The sequence below is a fragment of the Trichoderma atroviride genome, chromosome 4 (genome assembly GCF_020647795.1).
Source record: "Trichoderma atroviride chromosome 4, complete sequence".
NCBI classification, from domain to species: Eukaryota; Fungi; Ascomycota; class Sordariomycetes; order Hypocreales; family Hypocreaceae; genus Trichoderma; species Trichoderma atroviride.
In genome coordinates this window covers 206417-226167 of record NC_089403.1, presented here as the reverse complement: position 1 = coordinate 226167, position 19751 = coordinate 206417, and the positions used below count along the sequence as shown (strand labels likewise).

At 53.5% G+C, this 19751-nt stretch overlaps 6 protein-coding genes across 6 annotated transcripts; 2 read left to right on the top strand and 4 right to left on the bottom strand.

Annotated features, from left to right (window-relative positions):
* Positions 1-1731: 1731 nt before the first annotated feature.
* On the bottom strand, positions 1732-2847 carry TrAtP1_007276 (uncharacterized protein; the record flags this gene model as incomplete). Its single annotated transcript, XM_014092840.2, has 1 exon — positions 1732-2847. One exon carries the CDS (start codon positions 2845-2847, stop codon positions 1732-1734), a length of 1116 nt encoding a protein of 371 aa, XP_013948315.1.
* Positions 2848-3814: 967 nt separating this feature from the next.
* Positions 3815-6056, bottom strand: TrAtP1_007275 (uncharacterized protein; the record flags this gene model as incomplete). Its single annotated transcript, XM_014092928.2, has 2 exons — positions 3815-4318; positions 4410-6056. The coding sequence occupies 2 exons, from the start codon at positions 6054-6056 to the stop codon at positions 3815-3817; spliced, it is 2151 nt and encodes a 716-aa protein (XP_013948403.1).
* Positions 6057-8177: 2121 nt separating this feature from the next.
* On the bottom strand, positions 8178-9248 carry TrAtP1_007274 (uncharacterized protein; the record flags this gene model as incomplete). The annotated part of the gene is made up of 1 exon (XM_014092927.1): positions 8178-9248. The coding sequence occupies one exon, from the start codon at positions 9246-9248 to the stop codon at positions 8178-8180; it is 1071 nt and encodes a 356-aa protein (XP_013948402.1).
* Positions 9249-9654: 406 nt separating this feature from the next.
* On the bottom strand, positions 9655-11471 carry TrAtP1_007273 (uncharacterized protein; the record flags this gene model as incomplete). The annotated part of the gene is made up of 4 exons (XM_014092926.1): positions 9655-9714; positions 9788-11162; positions 11225-11376; positions 11469-11471. 4 exons carry the CDS (start codon positions 11469-11471, stop codon positions 9655-9657), a joined length of 1590 nt encoding a protein of 529 aa, XP_013948401.1.
* Positions 11472-11971: 500 nt separating this feature from the next.
* Positions 11972-14398, top strand: TrAtP1_007272 (uncharacterized protein; the record flags this gene model as incomplete). The annotated part of the gene is made up of 3 exons (XM_014092925.2): positions 11972-12243; positions 12350-13883; positions 13955-14398. The coding sequence occupies 3 exons, from the start codon at positions 11972-11974 to the stop codon at positions 14396-14398; spliced, it is 2250 nt and encodes a 749-aa protein (XP_013948400.1).
* Positions 14399-15788: 1390 nt separating this feature from the next.
* TrAtP1_007271 (uncharacterized protein) lies at positions 15789-19590 on the top strand (the record flags this gene model as incomplete). Its single annotated transcript, XM_066113455.1, has 2 exons — positions 15789-18384; positions 18449-19590. The coding sequence occupies 2 exons, from the start codon at positions 15789-15791 to the stop codon at positions 19588-19590; spliced, it is 3738 nt and encodes a 1245-aa protein (XP_065969541.1).
* Positions 19591-19751: the final 161 nt, after the last annotated feature.

Genomic DNA, 19751 nt, shown 5'->3' with positions numbered 1-19751 from the left:
CGTGTCATGTCACGCAACGAGGTACCCTCATCAGGCCACAAGGACCAACAAAAAGAGAGAGAAATTCATGTATGTAGATACTTGTCTTGTTTACTTCGTGGACCTGCAGGTGGCGAGACGGTGCTTACCTGGGTGTACATGTCTCAGCTGGATGGATAGGTACTGCCAGGTATCGACTCTCGCTGTGCTTATGTAGATGATCTACCAGCGAGTACTTGGCAGTAACTGGAGACTTCTCTCCACTATTACTTGTAGATGCTTGTGGAGATGTCTGCAATTGACTTTTCCATCTTTTCAACAAGCACAGCAATACAAGCACTTTTCAACACAAACAGCTATAAATGCTCTGTCAAAAAGTAAAAAAATAAAATAAAACAATATCTCAAACAAAGAGACACCGCATCTGTAACACTGCCAGCAGCAGTAAGGAGTACATCTCTGCAGTACAAAAAAGCAACCCTCTCACCTGTCTCTCCCCCACATCTGTTGGGATTTTTGTTGAGGCCAAGGGCTCTCTCGCTTCTTCCTTTTTTTTTTTTTCCCTCCCTTTGCCCCGTCGATCTGGGCGTGGGGCCGATGCGCCGCAAACCCGCAAACAAACCCACGTGTTTGGATGCCGCAGGCTTAGTAATGGATGCAGCTTTGATTGGCTTGTTCATTCTCCACACGGAGAATACTAGATGGGAGCTGATAAGGGAAATATACCGAGTTGGGATTTGTGTTTTTCCCCCGCAAACAAGGAATTGCCAGTTGCATAGCTCTCGATGCATCAGGTGCTCTTGATTGGGCTCTCGCGTGTCACATCGTACGTTGCCGCCCAACAGTCCTACTTGACGTGCGTTTGCTGTAGCATTTGCCGAGACGGGGAATATCCACTTGGAATATGTCCGTGACAGCCTGGGCATGTATAGGTATTCTGACATGTTGATTTCTGAAAAAGATGGCTCGAATTGGCAGTATTTGTCCATGGAATCAAGTAGAAATGCAGTCTTTTCCTCATTGGGTGTTTGTACACGAGAGCACAGCGTTGAGTTACATGTACCTCAAGTAGTTCACTTCCAATGCAAGCTACTCTCCAGCCTGTAAACATCATACTATTATAACAAAAAGACACAGCTTAAATTCCACCTAGTAGTTTAAACAATTGCCACGGATTAGCAGTATTTCTTCATGGTAGACCCAAAACAGAAATGCAGTCTCTTCCTCATATATTTGGCAAAAGCATAGCATTGATGCGTACCTAGTTTGCTTCCGATGCAAGCTCAACTACTCTCCAAGCTGTAATCTCAAGTGACACAACAAAAGTGGCACAACCTAAAAACCACCTTTTAATTCTAATAAATGCTGCTTAATCAAAATGGCTGAAATGGCAATATTCCTTGGTAGCATCACATTCAATTCCCCATCAGGTTGCAGTACAACGCTTACCCTCGATATTGCTCTATGAGTAAAGCAGACTAGTCTACTTCCACAAGCTCTCCAGCTTTTCAACATCATGCCATGTCACACATATACCAGAACGACGCAACTGATTCCATCTGTGAATTCACATAAATGCCGTTTATTTCAATTTGATCCCATCTACCAATGCTTCTCGCCAGCAAACAAAAACCATACACGCCAAGTAAAACAATAAAACGCATACTCTCCAACAAACTCCATATAAAATGCCATCAACCATCATAACACGCCCTTGAAGCTCGCAACCTCACTCTACACAGACACTCGCTCTCACCACGCCACCATCCTCCCCTCACTCTCCACCACCTGCTGTAACCGCTGCGGCATCACATCCACCCACATGTCAATCTTGTCCTGCCCAACCCCCGCCCACGCCTCCCTCGCCGCCCGCCGCAGCGTCTCGTCCTGCCAGTCCGTCAGCACCGCCGACGTCCACTGCTTGCCCGCCGGCCACACCAGCGAGTCCAGCGGGCTCAGGTCCGGGCTCTCGCCGCAGCTAAACGTGCACCGCAGCCCGTGCGTGTCCTTCCACTGCTGCGCCAGGTTGACCTTGCTGGCGCTGCCGTGCGCAAACACGTCGGCGTCCTCCTCCAGGATGAAGGATCCCGGCCCGCCCGCCGTGAGCCACGGCTTGACCACCTTGTCGAGCACCTTGTCGCAGTAGTCCGCCATGGACATGGTGCCGCTGTCCTTGGGGCTGGTCGACGAGTCGTAGAAGACGAGCTCGCTCTTGAAGCCGTGCCCGACGGCGACCCAGGCGTGCAGGCGCCGAATGTCCCGCGGCCAGTCCAGGCCGGGCTGCTGCGCACACGAGCTGCACAGCTTCTCGCCCGCCCTCGGCGTGAGGCGCATCTTGCCGTCGAGCCCAAAGGCAAAGTGCAGCTCCGCGCTGAACCGCATGCGCCGCCAGTCCTCCAGCAGGGGATACGCCATCAACGCCTTCCTCGCATAGTCGCAGCGCTTCTCCCGATGCCTCTTGTGCGTATGAGTCCGCCCACACGCAAGACACCGTCGGTACGCCAGCGTCCCCAGCGTCCGGTGCAGCGTCCTCCGGTTGCAGTTCATCTCCAGGCCCGCAGCCTTGGCCAGCCCGTTCCAGTTGAGGCTCACGTCTTCAAACTTGTCGTCCCACAGGATCTCCTCCATCTTCTGCTGGTCCGAGTCGGAGATTTTGCTTGGCCGCCCTCGCGTCTCGCCCCATTCGGGATCCTCACGCTTCGGCTTCGGCGATGCGCTCAGCGCGGCATATCCCTGAGACCGTGAGAGCTCAAAGTGCCGAAAAATGGCAGATTTGTTCACTGGCAGCCCCTGGGATTCGAGATATGAGATGGTGCCGCGCACCATGGCTTTTGCCGGAGTGTCGCCATGTTTATACCCAGCAGGCATATTAAATGTTAACGAGGACTGCCTCCAACAACAGCTCCAGCACTATCAATGCCGGGCAAGGCTTTCAAAGTTGCTCTCGCAGCACCTGATGAAAACAAGCAGAGGTAGCAGAGGAAGCAGAAAAGATGAGGCGGATGATCGCAGAATCGGTGTGTTGGGCTATTTTTGTCCGGCAGCGTTGATGACGCCAGCTTATCGCGCAAAACGGGGTCCTGACGTAAATATTGCCCACACATGCCCTCACGTGATCTTATTCCGTCACTTCAACCCGATCCATGTCTTCATAGATACATTTCGGGATGCATAAAATTGAGCATACAGATGGTATGTAAATCTCCATTTATACATGCTTCATCATCCATGATTTGTAAACATTGCAGCAGTGTCCGCCATTTCACATTCTCGCATACTAAATTCTTCACTGCCAAGCATCTCATATACAGTATTCGTCCATGTAAAAAGAGCAGACAAATCAAAAAGGAGAAAGACGCATATTGTAGAGCCATCAGTTTTGTCAAAAGCGAGCTGAATAGACACTATACAAATAGATTTAGGATGAAGATTGGCTAGCTCCAGTCATGCCCATATGATAAAATCCCTTGCTTGCTATAGAAAGGTTTCAATGAAAATTTCACGCCAGTTTTCTTCAGATAAAAAAATAAACAAAACAAAGAAGAAAGAAGAAACGTGCTCAACGTTGCTCGACCAAATGTCTGAGATGTGTGTGTGTGTGTGTAACCTGACCAACGCCCGACCTCACATAGCCAACCCTTATTGTCTCCATGTCTATATGTCTTGATATACATTACCACCGGGTTTCAGACCATGTCATGGGCATCCATATGTCTGACAGGGCAGGTGAGGCCCCTAGATATCGTCTTGATATGCAAAGAAAATAAAAGAAATAAAGTGACGCAGAGCTCGCTGCTGCTGCCGTGTCTTTGAAAAAGAAAGAATATAGCATCGTCTACTGTTTCCCAGCATCGCGGATGCTCTGCATGAAGCGGTCTTCGGCACCAACTTCGCTCACTGCTCGTGTTGATGAAGCACCGGCGCTGGTTCGTGAGATGACAGCTTTGACTTCTTCAGCAGTCTTGCACACCAACAAATCCGGCTCTCGGTTGAGGAGTATGGCAACGACTGCTCGAACCAGTAGCGTATCGCCTTCGAAGACGTATACATCCCACAATCTGGCTGCTTCATCAATGGCCAAATGTCCCGTGAAGAGGCTGGTGAAGATGTTTGCGAGGTAGTGGTCAAGCTGGACGCCGGGGACCGCCCTAGTCAGGTGGTGCCACAGGGTATCCGACTTGGCCTTGAGCGATTCAAGTACCAAATTGTATGCTGATGCTTGCGCGCCGCGATCAAAAGTATAAAAGGACAACGGTAGGGGACGGTTGAGTACGTTTGCGAGGGCAATAAAGGTTGTTTCGGGGTTTGGTAGATTCAGTAAAAGCAGGGCGGCTATGGTCTGTTTGGCGATGTCAGTCAACATACGTAATGAGAATTGAATCACTCGGGAGCGAAAGAAGAAACAAAGAAAAAAGAGACGCGCTACTCACATTACACCCAGACACATAGCCGATATCGTTCCTATACATGGCATAGGCTCTCAGCACATCCACCAGGCCCTGGTGCAGAGGACCCGTCACTTCAAAGATGCGCAGATCCCTCCACGTCTTCTCGGCAACGTCTTTGCGAATCTGCTCAAACCACTTGACTCGCCTCAGGTCCTCGGCATCTCCCCTGTCAGTCTTGACCCTCTTCTCCAGCTCGTCTGACCGGGCCAGTGCTGCCTTGAAAGATGCTTCTGTAAGGCCAAGCTCGTTTCCAATTGCCTTGGCCCACACAGCTCGTCGACTACGGGGCGCCACTCCCTTCCACCACAGCTCTCTCGTCTTCTTCTCGCGTATAGCCTGGTTCCACCGTGGAAGAATGTCGTCTTCCCAGACATGCATGGCTCTGTCCGCATTGGTGTCCCTCGCGTTTGCCTTGCTCTTTCGCGCTGCTTCACGGCGCTCCTCGGCCTTGACACTGGCCAGCATCAGTTTCTGGTATTCGCGTAAATGGCGGCGTTCTTCGGCGGGATCCTTGGGAGGCAGCCATGATGGCCTTGTGCGGCTTAGAACGGCTTCCTTTTCCTTGGAAATGGGCAGCGGATCAATCATGATGTTGGAACGACGCAGAGGCGGGAGCTCAGCGAAGGAAGACTTGACGCGGCCCTTTTTGATATCGTGGATGCCATCAATCTTTACCGACTGGTTCGGATCCCATGTGTTGGGCCTTGCCACGGCGCCATGTCGCTTGGCTTCGATTACATGTTGCTCGTCGGCGTGCTCCTCGAGTTTCTCCGTCAGAGCCTTTGTGTCGGCATTCAATTCCGAGAGCGCAATGTTCCAGGTCTGGGCTTTGCCTCTGAGAGGGCTAGGAGGCTGTCTCGGTGACCGCAGTGAGCCTTGTGCCTGGGCGACAGGCGGCGTGCCGGCGCCGACGCTGCGAACTCGGGGGCTCTTTTGTCGGCGGCTGGGAGAGGGCGAGGGTGATTTCAAGGACGAGGGCCGGCTTGCGGGTCGTTCATGCTGTGGGCGTGGAGAAATGGGAACGTTATCGAGGAAGAGGCCGTCGGGGATATCGTCGTCATCGTCGTCGTCGTCGCATTCTTGCTCCAGCTCGGAAATGGACTTGCGGTCTCGGCTCACCTGCCAGCTGCCTCGACGCGGCCGGCCAGGAAGATTCGGATCGCGAGGATTCAGCGCAAGGCCCGGGCTGGTGCTGCGATGGCGGCGAGACTGCGGCACCGACGAGGTGGAATAGCCCTTGGTCAGCGTCGAGATGGGCCGCGGGTCGGACAGCGTCGGGAAGTTTGGGCTGCGCGGGTTCGAGCCCTGAGAGGCACCGTCAAGGTTGGTCAAGGATCGCTTGGGGTGCGGCGCTCGTTTGGCCGAGGCGAGATCTCGAGGCTGCCGGATGGGCTGTGGCGCAGCCTTTGGGGTGACACGGTCGTCGAGGCCAATGTCTTCAAAGTGCCCGACATCCGCCATGACGCTGCCGTCGTCGCTGTTGAGCGAGTGGAAGGACGACGACTTGGAGCTCTTGGACGCCGTCATGCCGGGGGGCGAGTCCGAGTCTGGGCTCATGCGGCCGTGGAGCGAGACGGCAGTGTCGAGGCCGTTGATGATGCCGATTCCGACGCCATGGTCTCGAAGCATCGTCGCATCCGCAGGGCAACCAGCTGCCGTGAGTCGTCGAGTTTACAGAGGAAAAGTAACGGTCCAAGGGGACGATGGGCTCGTCTTTTGTTTACCGCGTCCAACGCGGCAGACTTGAGCCTCTTGTGCTGGCGCAATTCGCCTAGACAAGGTGTCTCGTGGTCTGAAACAGCCAGGCGCTCTGATATGCCCGGAACGGTTTGAGGGGGTGTTTGTTTATTAGTGGGAGGCCACTGCGTAAAAAGTGAGGACCGAGAAGAGAGAAGAACAACTTGAAGTAAAGAGCGTTTAAGAATAAGCAAAGCGACTGAACTGAAGGCTTGGGCCCTCAAAGGGTGTAGATAATATAACGAGTGTGTGTTGATACAAGAAACAAGCAAGGAATGGGGAGAAGAACAAGAAGAGAAGAGTTGCGGAGGATCTGGAGAGACGGAAAAGCCCAGGAGGCGCCTAAATCGAAGCTCCAAACCAGGAGGGGACGCGGTACTTGCGCAAGTGCTGGCGCTGCCACCTGTGCGCCGGTACCGGGTACTGCGGGAGTGGCAGGCATCAGGTACCGGGTACCCAGCGCCATCCCCTCCTTGGTTTGATTCAGGCCTTGATTGCTGGGCGCTAGCGGGCATTGGTGCGCTGCTACAGGGCAGTTGAGGGCTGCAAGGCGCCCCGGGCTGTGCACGCTGTGGATTTGCTGCAGCGTGGCATCGGCGTGCGTGCCTGGGGGACATGTAGCGGATACAAGCGCCGTTTGTACATGATGGCGCCGTGAACTGGCGCCACCGCCGTCACTCGCAGGAACCGGTACATGTGCCTGGACAAATGCAGATGCTGCAGCAATCAAACGCACGGCTGCGCACCTCTGACGTTTGGCAAAGACGAGGGTGGCATCCCATGTGGCTGACTACTAATAGGTATTTTCCGAGGATACTGTGCAACACCAAGTTTCTTATCGAGGTTGCACCACATGCGCATTTACACCTGGAATCTGCTCATCTCTCATCTCTACTCGCAAAAGCCCTCGACTTCTGCAAACAGGGAGGCACCGCAGCTTGCCCAAAGCGTCGTGCCAGGCAAGCCTAAGCTTTTCTGCACTGTATCTGATACAGGACCACATGCAATTAAGCATCATCCCTGCCATCAATCTCAGTTGCTCTGCACAGTGTCGCATCAGCAGCCCCTGATGGGTGGAGATGATCAATCTCGGCTGGTTCGGTGCTTGTTTTGCCTGGGAAGGCATCGGTGCAGTATACTTGTAGACAATGGTGCAGATGCCGTAGCAGTCTTTGCATGTAAGTGAGGAATAGCGGTAGCAACCGCCTATACCTGATGCTGTAGGCACGCTGATGTATTCAGCATCTTCAGTGTATACAAGCACATGCTACTTGCTGTATTCAGACACCAACCCAAAACAACAAGAGTCCAGTCAGCCCTACCAGCAACGGGAATAACTTGACCGCTACCGTCATTTTCTTCATGCACGGCCCCTTGCACATGCTGTACATAGTCATCGAGTCATCCAGGCCAAAAATCTCAATTCGCCACGGGCCACTGCTGCCACAATTATAGCATACACTCGCTTGTCTGCAACTTCTCTCGGCTGCCCAAAATAGCACATTGTCTGATTGTGATGCGCCCAAATGACTTACATCCAACATGGCACCCCCATGCTCTACTGCTATATAAAGATTCCCGATGAATCCTACAAATCATCTCTTCTTCAGCTGTTCCATCTGGCGGGCCAAACCACGTTCTAGAATCCTTCGGCATGTCCAGGCCAGAGTTCCCCTTGCCATTGGGAAATAAATCGGCCTTGCCCGCCCCACAGCCATTTGGCTGCGATGGAGGCGGCCCCTTCATTCTGCAGCGATGCCGATTTGGACAGCTCAAGGACTTGCAATTTGGGACAACCAGACATGTATTTCATATGGAGCGTTTACCTACATTTTATGCCATGTGTGAAGAAGAACAAAAGACACTGACTGTAAAGTAGCATCAACAGATCTTCACTGTTGGCAGCGTCACTCCTAATAGCAGTACAATGTATATCCATATTTCTCAAAATCATCCCTGTCCACATGCTCAGCTCTCGGTAAACGCTTCACAGCGCAATGCAGCCAATGCCCATTATTGCCATCCTTGCTTCTTATTCATCTCTGCTCTGTCTTCCATCATATCGTCATAAGTCACAGAACGAATCATGTCCTTCTGCTGCGTAAACAGCGGCCCAAGCAATGTTTCGTATGCCCCAAAGTTGATAATCGAGCTCCATGCCCGTCGCTTCCCAACCCGAGGCAGTCGGCCACGAGACGTGGTTGATACCCTTCTGATTAGCTGTAGTGAACTGGCCGCGACATCTTGAGATTCCTCTGTCTTGATAGCAGCTTGGACAGATTCTTCTGGCGCCAATCTCAGGGCTACTACAGAACAATCTTCATTTGGCAAGACAGCCGTGCAAGCGAACTGATGCGGATGATTGGCACAATCGGCTAAAACTGTCGGTTCTCCAAGTACAAGCCGGCGTTGCTCATCAAGCACATCAGAATCAATCCCCTGAACATCTCTCTCAAACCCCTGAATGCCCCCCCGTTGAGCATCAGCCCTTTCCAAAGGAAAATCGAGAGTCGCTACAGAGCACGACCTAGAACGACTCTCTCGCTGCTTGTCTTTGTTGTCTAGAGTTGATATCGGGTTGCTGGCATCTGGCATTTGTGACGGAAATGGTGGAGGCAACATGCTCGTCGGCTCCAGATCGGCGGTATCATGTCGGTTCGCCAAGGAATCTGTCGGATCGACACGCGTCGTCACAGACCTTTCCGTCTTGGCATCACTCGTCTCATTAACAACTGAAAGATCGGCCATGGAGCCAAAGCGCAATGTATCAATGCTCTGGTCCATGCTTTGGGAACAACCGTTGCGAGCGGCATCGCCACCCACTGCAGTCAAATCTGCCTCATAATGTTGAGTGTGCCGATTCGATGTCGGTTTCTCGCCTTGGAGATCGTCATCAACGTCTTCGTTTCGCTGGCGTGGAATATTATTGCTCCTTCTGCGCCTTGGCAACTTGTAAGGCTGGTACTGCCACCTCATTTTGCTCTTGATTCGACCACCAAGCGACGGTCTGACTTTCACGATTTGACAGTCCGAGTCATCATCAGACGAGGAAATAGATATGACATCGTGTGTTGCTTCAGCCATGTCTACTGTTGTAGCTCAGGCTAGATGAAAGGAAAAGCTGGTTGTGTAGTAATTAGATAAACGTCAAAGAGTGTGTGGTGTTCCACAAAGTTTTGAAAGGAAAAAGGGAAAGCAGGAGCGAAAAAGAAATAGCATGCAATAACCAGAGACGAGCCAAATGTGAAGCAAGAGTGACCTTTCTGATGTGCAAACAAATCACCAGTGCGCAGCAGCCAAATTCACTCCACCGTCACTACAGCCTAAAAAAGGCTCCCAAAAAGTTTGTTGTTCATGGCATTGCATTTTTTGTCCATGTTCATGCGTCTATCATATCGCTACAATCCATATTATGTAGGCCTCTAACTCGTCGAGATCCGTGGCGCCCTGAACTTTTCATTTATTTTCTTCCCGGCCCTACCCTGTCATCTTACATGCGCTCCCGTCTCCGAGGGGCGGACCGAATAATATCGTCCACTCTCAGGAGAAGCTGTTTCATAGTATTAGCCTTTCATCATGGAAAGATGGAAAAGTGTTGGTACGAGTAGGAGTGAATGTCTTACCTCTGCTGCCTCGCTGGCAGATGATACAACCGCCTTCTTCAGCTTGTAGCTCTCAATAACTCCAACCTCTCGCATGTCCGCAATACCGCCGCCAGGAGTCATCAGGTCAAGGCCATAAGTGGTCAGACCGTCATAGATGGCCTTTCGCAGGCGCGCAACCAGCTCACCAGAATCCAATCCAGCGTTGTCAGCCAGGATAGTGGGCAGTTGTCGAAGGGCAGTCGCAAAGCTAGAGACGGCCACTTGCTTCTTGCCCTCCACTCGTGTGGCCGCACCCTCAACGGCCTTGGCCATGAGCATCTCAGCACATCCGCCGCCAAGCGTTGTTCTGGGCTCAATGACCGTCTGGGACAGGACAGCCAAGGCGTCGTGAAGACTTCGCTCGGCCTCGTCGAGCAGCTGCTGTGTAGCACCGCGCAGCACAATGGTGCAGGCCTCACCAGCCGCCACTCCCGAGAACTTGATCAGTGTGTCCTCGCCAATGATGACCTCCTCGATCAAATCGCAGTGACCGAGCTTGACCTGGTCGGGGTGGTCAAAGGTGGAGGTAATCTCACCTCCCGTGACCAGCGCCAGCCTCTCAATGCCGTCAAAGTCGGCGTGCTCGATGGACATGATGCCGGCATCAGTAAAGAGCTGCTCGGGCCAGTTGTAGATGAGTTGGCGGTTGATGAAGCAGTTGATGCCGTGGGCCTTGATCTTGTCCACCTTGGCCTTCATCTTCTCCTTTTCAGCCTTCTCCAGCTCGGCCAACTTTCCAGTCGAGGCCACCTTGACACGTGCGCCAAAGATCTTGACCTTGTCTGTGTCCATTGATGTGTTTGCGACCAGGATCTTGGCCTTCTCCAGTCTCTTGGGCTGGTTCACACCAATCTTCTTGTCCAGGATGAAGCCCTCATCCAGATAGGAGTCGCTCAGCTTTCCTCCGGCCTTCTTGATGATTTGGATGTGGCTGAGATCGGAAGATTTCTTCAGTCGAAGGACCGCATCGACGGCGAGCTGGGAGAACTGGTCCCGGTCCTGTGATAGAACCTTGGAGCTCAGGGTTGTTCGTGCAATGGCGACGAGGTCCTTGCGGAAGGCCTCGGGGCTCTTGCTGTGGTCGACGGCAGACTCCTCCAGGGCCTTGAGAGCAGCCTGGCTGGCTATCCGGTAACCCTCGATGATGGTCTGAGGGTGGATCTTCTTGTCAACCAGCTTCTCGGCCTCTCTGAGGAGCTCGGCAGCCAACACAGCAACGGACGTGGTGCCGTCACCGACTTCGTCATCCTGGACCTTTGAGATGTTGACCAGCACCTTGGCGGCGGCATTGTCGAGGGCTATTGACTTGAGGATTGTGGCACCGTCGTTTGTGACCATGATATCGCCGGTGGAACTGCATGGAAGGATAGGTCAGGGGCTGGCATTTGTAATAGGCAAGACAGGACAGGCACTCACGCAGATTGGAGAATCTTGTCCATTCCTTTCGGGCCAAGAGTGCTCTTCACCAAATCTCCCACCGCGATGGCACCAACAAAGGCAGCCAGACGCGCATTCTCACCCTTCTCCTCGGTGGTGCCCTCTGCAAAAATCTGGGTCGGAAAGAAAGACTGTATGGCGGGGAGGTTTGATAAGTCAGTTGGGCAACAGATACGATTTATGGTCACGAGCCATTCAAAACGCGGTAAACGGCAAGACGTACCATGATGTGAGTGTTCTAGCCAAGACAACGGAATCAAAAGACAAAAAGGTAAAAGGAGGCTGTATGGATCGAGCTGGCCACTGCTAGCAACGCCTCGGTGCCTGTTTTTCTGACGACGCCGCCAAGCTCTCCTGAACCTCGACGCAGTTCCCATCGCAAACCCCCACCATCCCAAAAAAGCGGCCACGTGACTTGCCCCTCTGTCGGATAATTCGCGGCCCAGGAACATCGCTTCTCCGCCGCACACTTTGCAAAGTTGGAACAACAAATTTGTGCTAGTTTGGGTTATCGCCGCCGAAAAAAAACACACGTCTGGAGTGTCCACGCCCTCGCTCGTTACGCAAACACCCACGCCCCGGGTCGCGAACGCATCTCAAACAAACCTCATCGCCGCTCCGTCCTTGGAGATTCAGCGTCCATCTGCCCCTGAGCCGCCTCCCAATCCTCAGCTTTTGCCGCGCCGAAGCGGGGCAATCTCGGCACCCCTCCCCCCAAAAGCAATCATGGCGCCCTCTTTCGACCAGCTGCGCGAGGCTGACCTCGACGACGACGAGTTCAACGAAGATGAAATTGATGTGTCCGACCTGCGCGAGAAGTTCGAGGTCCAGTTGGACCAGGGCTACGACACCTTTGTGGTCATCGATGGCCTCCCCGAGGTCACGGAGGACCAGAAGCCCAAGCTGGTCAAGTTTCTGCTCAAGAAGCTCAACAGTGTTGGAAAGACCAGGGAGGAGCTGATTTACATGCCCATGGGCGAGGATGGAAAGTCTCAGCGGTAAGCAGGGCCATTTCTCTTTTCGCAATCTCCATTTCTTCCCAGCTGTCTATATCGTCACGCCAGGAGACAAAGATATCTAACTCATTCTCTTTCCCTGGTTTAGCTTTGCCTTTGTTGAGTACTCCTCACCGGCTGAAGCTCAGGCTGCCACTCGTCAGCTAGACGGCGTTCCTTTGGATAAGAAGCACACCCTCCGCGTCAACAAAATCACCGACATTGAGAGATATGGCCGAGAAGGTCGAGTTGACGAGAAATACGTGGCCCCTGAAATTGAAGAGTTCACCGAGAAGGAGCACTTGAGATGGTGGCTGAAGGACCCCTCCGGCCGCGGCAGAGACCAATTTGTCATGTACCGTGGTGAATCCGTCGGCGTCTTCTGGAACAACGAAAAGGAGCAGCCCGAGAACATTGTCGACCGCCAGCACTGGACCGAGGCTTTCCTCCAGTGGTCACCTCTGGGCACATACTTGGCGTCGGTTCACCAGCAGGGTGTGCAGCTCTGGGGTGGCGCCTCTTGGTCACGACAGGCCAGGTTCGCCCACCCCTTTGTCAACCTGGTTGCCTTTTCTCCGAATGAAAAGTACATTGTCACTTGGTCCAACCGACCCATCTCCATCCCCGAAACTGGCCACCCTGCTCTTTCAGTTGACGACGAGGGCAAGAACTATGTCATCTGGGATATCGAGACGGCTGCCCCTCTGCGATCATTCGCCAACCTAGATGCTCCCAAGGGAGAGGAGGGCAAGCCTCCGCCAAAGATGCAGTGGCCTGCATTCAAGTGGTCTTCGGATGACAAGTACGTCGCTCGTCTGACCCCCGGTGCTTCCATCTCCGTCTATGAACTGCCCCGAATGAACCTTCTCGACAAGACCAGCATCAAGATTGAAGGCGTGGTCGACTTTGACTGGGCTCCGGCAACACCTCAGCGTGAGGGCATCAAGACATACGAGCAGCTGTTCACCTACTGGCAGCCTGGCACGGGTAGCAACCCTGCCAAGGTCGGATTGATGAGCATCCCCTCCAAGGAGATTGTCCGCAGTCTCAACCTTTTCAACGTCAGCGACGCCAAGCTGCACTGGCAGTCGGATGCGGCCTACCTCTGTGTCAAGGTCGACCGACACTCCAAGTCAAAGAAGTCACAAGCCACAACTCTGGAGATTTTCCGAGTTAAGGAAAAGGGAATCCCCGTGGAGGTTGTCGACATCATCAAGGACACCGTCATCAACTTTGCATGGGAGCCCAAGGGTGACCGGTTTGCCCTCATCACCACCACCGAGCCCGTCGGCCCCACCGCCGTCCCTCCCAAGACATCCGTCTCCTTCTTCTGCCCCGAAAAGGCCAAGGGCTCATACGCCGGCAACTTCAAGCTGCTGCGTACCCTCGACAAGAAGAACAGCAACGCCATTTACTGGTCACCAAAGGGACGATTTGTGGTCATTGCCACAATCGCCAACCAGCAGAGCTCGGATCTCGACTTTTACGACGTCGACTTTGAAGGCGAGAAGCCAGAGTCCGCCAAGGACCTGACTGCTAACCTGCAGCTCATGAACACAGCCGACCACTACGGTGTCACGGATGTCGAGTGGGATCCCTCAGGCCGATTTGTCGCCACGTGGGCATCGGCATGGAAGCATGCGGTACGTATTTATTACATTCAAGATGGCATTGGTAATTGCGGGATAAGATGAGACTAACACCAAAATCACAGATGGAAAATGGATACCACATTTACGACTTCAAGGGTGAGGCGCTCCGCGAAGAGCCCATTGAGAAATTCAAGCAGTTCCAGTGGCGTCCACGACCGCCCACCATGCTCTCAAAAGATGAGCAGAAGCAGATCCGCAAGAACCTGCGTGAGTACAGCAGAGTATTCGAGCAGGAAGACGCCGACCGTGGTGCGTCTGCCGATCTCGCCGTTGTCGAGGCCCGCCGCCGCGTCCTGGATGAGTGGCATGCTTGGCGTGCGGAGGTGGAGGCTGAGGTCGCTGAAGAGCGGGAGGTCCTGGGCCTGCCGCAAGATCCACATGCTGCCCTTCTAGAGGCAAAGACAAAGGAAGTGGAGGCGCTCGACGGCGCCAGCACCGAAGACGACCGGGTGATTGAGGAGATTGTCGAGGATGTTTTGGAGGAGAGCGAGGAGATTGTGGCATAGATGGATACGGGGTGTGTCTCTCTCTCTTTTGTCTAGCATGGGTAGGCATTCCGGGAGTGCTTTGCGTGTATGTATGGGTAGATTTTCCACCGGATTTTTTTTACGGAAAATGGCACAAAATAATGACACTTTTTTTTTTCTTGGAGAGAGCTGGACAGTCTCATTGGCCTATGGAGAGACGATGATGTGTGTGTGTATGTACCTATGTCTGGTCATTAGCAACAGACCATACAGCTTATTGTGTCACCATTAGTATTTTATTATTGTTATTCTATTATCAAACCACCGACTTCATACTGTACAGGCACTCGTTTATTGCAGTGCTTCGTAATACAGCCGGTGCCAGCAGAAGTGCACACGTATGCCGTAACTCGTCCGCCTGCCCCGGCGACACGGCGATGCAATTTTACAGGCTGCGCAAAAGTTGTTTTGGTGGGCTGCAGGGAATGCAAGACAGGCTCTGGCGGCGCGGCACACATGGCTGGTCGCAGTGGTATTACGGCAAATGGCACCAAAATATCTCGCGATCCTCGCCCGTGAGCGGCCTGCAATTGGCTGCGGCGCGCTCGAGGATCCAGCCCTGGCGAAGCGGCAAAGACACAGGCCTGGGGTGTTGGGGTTTGCGAGGTGCTGATACGCGGGGCTACCTGCTGACTCGTACCGCTGCCGTAGCAGTACCTCGCGGGCCCGCAGCGCGCCGCCGCTGAGGGGGTATCAGCGCTGGCGAGGAACCCGATCAGCGACGAGCTCCGCGTACCCAGTAGTTTCGGGCCAACCCACAAACCCGCACCACACCATCTTGCGTATGAGCCACTGGCCTCTCCCTCTCCCTCCTGGGTCCGGCCTCCTCACCCTCGCCATCGCCATTGCTTGCTCCTGAATCTCCGGGCTGGAGCTGCAGGATTTGTCTACCAGCAGAGCAGCAAATACGAAGGAGCTACCTCTGGACCTGGACGCGCAAATATCTGCCGACCTGAAGCGAAATCCGCCCTAATAGAGTATCTACACAGCTCCAACGGTTTCAAACCACAGCAACCCGATCCGGAACCCGCAGTCTGCGTCACGCCTCCTGTCCGTCACAAACGAGGCCCCAGGCCGTTACGCAGCGCTTCTTCAGCGCTCTCGACTCGCATCTGGCCGTGCCACGGGTCCTTCGGCGGTTTTTGTGCCTGGTTCTTTGAGCGGGGACCGGTTTGTGCCCAGCCCCCAGCTCTTGTTTTCTTTCATCGCCCCCCCCTGAGATCGAGGACGCGCGACATCTACCCCGATTCTTGCCTGGGGATGGCTACTCTGGCTACTCTGGCACCGCAACAGCCTCTACCTCTCTCTTGGTAGAGCTCTAGCATCCATGTGATCCATCCTCCGACAGCCGACTCTTTCGTCTCACAAAATGCTTCGACGACCCCCCGGCCAAGGACGATGGTCCTCGCAGCATCAGAAGCTCTTGCTGGCTTTTGCCATCATCCTCATCCCCTGGATTCAGCTTGTCGACGCTCAGCAGCAGCCCGTGCAGCCCCAAGTCCAAATTCACTCTCAGAGAGGCGACAGTCCTCTTGACTCAGTATCCGAAGACGCCACCAACAGCCAGTGGTACGCCGCACAAGTCGACGATGTGCGAGATGAGGCGGACTTCGATACCATCAACAAGAAACAAAAACAACCACGTCAACAGCAACAGCAGCCGACGCCTCTGCCGCAGCAGCGTCAACGAGCTCGACGTGCCCCGTACGATTACGCCAACAAGGCCCCGAATCGTTCCCAGCAACCCAAGCAGGAATCCAAGCAGGAATCCGATAAATCAAAATACGTAAAAGTCCCTAGCGATGCGAGCGCCCTCGCAACTTTAGCTCCGGCTCAGCCCGTTCGAGCACCACACACTTCACGACATCTCTGGCCCAGCAGTAGCGCTTCTGGGCTGGCATCGCCGCAAAATGCGCGGAGTCTGGAGGACTGGGAAGTTGAAGACTTTGTTCTTCTGGCGACCGTCGATGGAGACCTCTATGCCAGCGACCGGAAAACCGGTCGGCAACGCTGGCACCTCGAGGTCGACCAGCCAGTGGTAGAAACAACACACTACCGAACAAACAACTCCGTCCTCGACGACGATTACAGCCCCGTTGATCATTACATATGGGCTGTCGAGCCCAGCCGCGATGGAGGCCTTTATGTATGGATTCCAGATGCCGGCGCAGGCCTCATCCGAACTGGATTCACCATGAAGCGGCTCGTGGAAGAGCTTGCCCCATATGCGGGCGATGAGCCCCCGGTCGTGTATACAGGAGACAAGAAAACGACCATGGTCACGTTGGATGTGGCCACCGGACGTGTGCTCAAGTGGTTTGGATCTGGCGGCTCCCTCGTCAATGAAGGGGAAAGCTGCCTCCGACCCAATGCTTTTGGCGATGCAGACAACGAAGAGTGCAGCTCCATGGGCACCATCACTCTGGGGAGAACAGAGTATACCGTGGGAATCCAAAGACGTGATGGCCGCCCAATCGCAACTCTCAAATACGCAGAATGGGGACCAAACACTTTTGACAGTGACCTCTATCAGCAATACCATGCCTCGCTAGATAGCCGCTACATCACCAGCCAGCACGACGGCAAGGTTTATGCCTTTGATCAGTCCCGGTCTGATAACCATTTGCCCCTGTTTAGCCACAAATTCTCCTCCCCGGTGGCACGGGTTTTTGATGTGTGCCGTCCATGGGACGCTGCTGCGGGCAGCAACCCTGACCTTGTTGTCCTTCCTCAGCCACCAATGCCATCACAGGATGAAGGTGTTGCCAAAATGCGAAGCAACAGCATCTTCCTCAACCAAACCGAAAACGGCAGCTGGTATGCGCTGTCTGGCCGGGCCTATCCTCTCATTATCGATGCACCGGTGGCTCAGATATCGCGACCTGACTGGTGGGATACGGCCCCCGCGTTTGATACAATTAATCGTTCCAAAATCTCAAAGGCACTGGTGGGCACCCACTTCTTGGACGCACTGCGGAGTGGCAGCTACCAACAGCAGCATCTGACACTGCCCCCTGGCCTCCTGGACGATTTTCTCGATGAATTGGAGAATGGCTCGAATAATGCTCATGCGGTAGCCCCTGCTGTTCATGAAGAGCCCACCATCATAACAAAAGTCAAGGCTCTTCCGCAAAATGCCGCCAACAGCGTCATTGATTTTGTCAGCAACCCCGTTCTGATTATTCTCTTCGTGGGCTCGTTGATATACAATGAAAAGAAGCTCCGACGAGCATACCACCGATTCAGGACCGAAGGCAGTCTCAAAGATATATATCCGTTCCTCACCCTAGATCATAGTGCTGGAGACGAATCGGGCGATGAAAAAGATGCCACATTTTCCTCCTCCTCTTCCACTACTCCGCTCTCTCAACTTGACAACCAAAAAGTGGAAGAGATTTCCAAACCTAAATTAGAGTCAACCACTGGGGATGAAGATAAAGACAAGGATAGAGATAGAGATTCTTCCGAGTCGTCAGAGCGCGCCCAGAATACAGACGACAAGGTGATCGATACGGCTCTAGACACACAGGCGCAAGACTCTGCCAATGGCGCCGCTCCTGAGAAGAAAAAGAAAGCCCATAGAGGTCGTCGGGGTGGTGTTAAGCACAAAAAGAACCGCGCCGAGGGCCAATCGTCTCGAGACGACGACGGAGGACTCAGCACCGTGGACGAGGCCGTGGATGAGGCCGTCAGCAATGCCAAAAAGCTAGGCGATCGCCCCAGCCTTGAGCCTGACTTCCGGATGATCTACAACGACATGCAAGCCGTCACAGGCTCCATCATTAGCATCGGCAACATTGAAGTGGACACGGATGTAGAACTCGGCATGGGCAGCAACGGCACAGTCGTCTTTGCCGGCCGATTTGATGGCAGAGATGTTGCTGTCAAGAGAATGACTATCCAATTCTACGACATTGCTACGCGGGAGACTCGGTTGTTGCGCGAGAGTGACGATCATCCTAATGGTGAGTTATCATTTTTTTTGGGGGGGGGAATCAAATGAGATACATACTAACAAGACACTCGCAGTTATCCGATATTACTCACAGGAGATGCGAGGAGATTTTCTGTACATTGCATTGGAACGCTGCGCTGCCTCACTTGCAGATGTGATTGAGAAGCCCAACCACTTCCGTAACTTGGCCAATGCCGGGCAGAAAGATTTGCCTGCCGTTCTGTACCAAATCACCAACGGTATCACTCATCTACACTCTCTGCGCATTGTCCATCGCGATCTCAAGCCTCAGAATATCTTGGTCAATTTGGACAAAGACGGCAGACCGAGGCTGTTGGTCTCTGACTTTGGGCTGTGTAAGAAACTGGATGGTACTCAATCTTCCTTTGGAGCAACGACAGGCCGAGCAGCTGGAACAACTGGATGGCGTGCACCCGAGCTTCTTCTCGATGACGATGGACAGAATCCCGCGGCCCAGGATGGAAGCACGCATAGTGGCTCCGGTACCATTCTCGTTGGCGATCCTACGCTCCTCAATGGCCGACGCGCAACGCGAGCCATTGACATTTTCTCCCTGGGACTTGTCTTCTTCTATGTGCTCACAAACGGCTCACATCCATTCGACTGTGGTGATAGATATATGCGCGAGGTCAACATTCGAAAGGGCAACTACAACCTCGATCCCCTGGATTCGCTAGGCGATTTCTCATACGAAGCCAAGGATCTAATTTCGTCCATGTTGCAAGCGGATCCCAAGCTACGGCCTACTTCCGTAGAAGTCATGGCCCATCCTTTCTTCTGGTCCCCGAAGAAGCGTCTGGCTTTCCTCTGCGACGTATCGGACTCGCTTGAAAAGGAAATCCGGGATCCGCCTTCGGATGCGCTAATGGAACTGGAGAGACATGCCCCAGACGTCATTCGGGGCGACTTTTTGAAGCTCCTCACTCGCGAGTTTGTCGATTCCCTGGGCAAGCAGCGCAAGTACACTGGATCGAAACTGCTCGACCTGCTGCGCGCCCTGAGGAACAAGCGCAATCACTACGAGGACATGTCGGACTCGTTGAAGCGGAGCGTGGGGTCCTTGCCGGATGGGTATCTCGTGTACTGGACGGTCAAGTTCCCGATGCTGCTGCTTACGTGCTGGAACGTGGTGTATAATCTGCATTGGGAGACGTCGGATCGGTTCAGGGAGTATTATGAGCCTGCGGGACTGTAAAAGAAGGGGGGAAATGAAGAGAGAAAGATGGTGAGAGGGTGTCTTGCATGGTGGATAGCGATTCCTGTCATTTATCAAGATGAATAGGACAGCATAAAAGCGTTTTGATGTTTTTTTCTTTTTTCTTTTTTGAATGTATTTTAGTTTTACATGTTTCAATA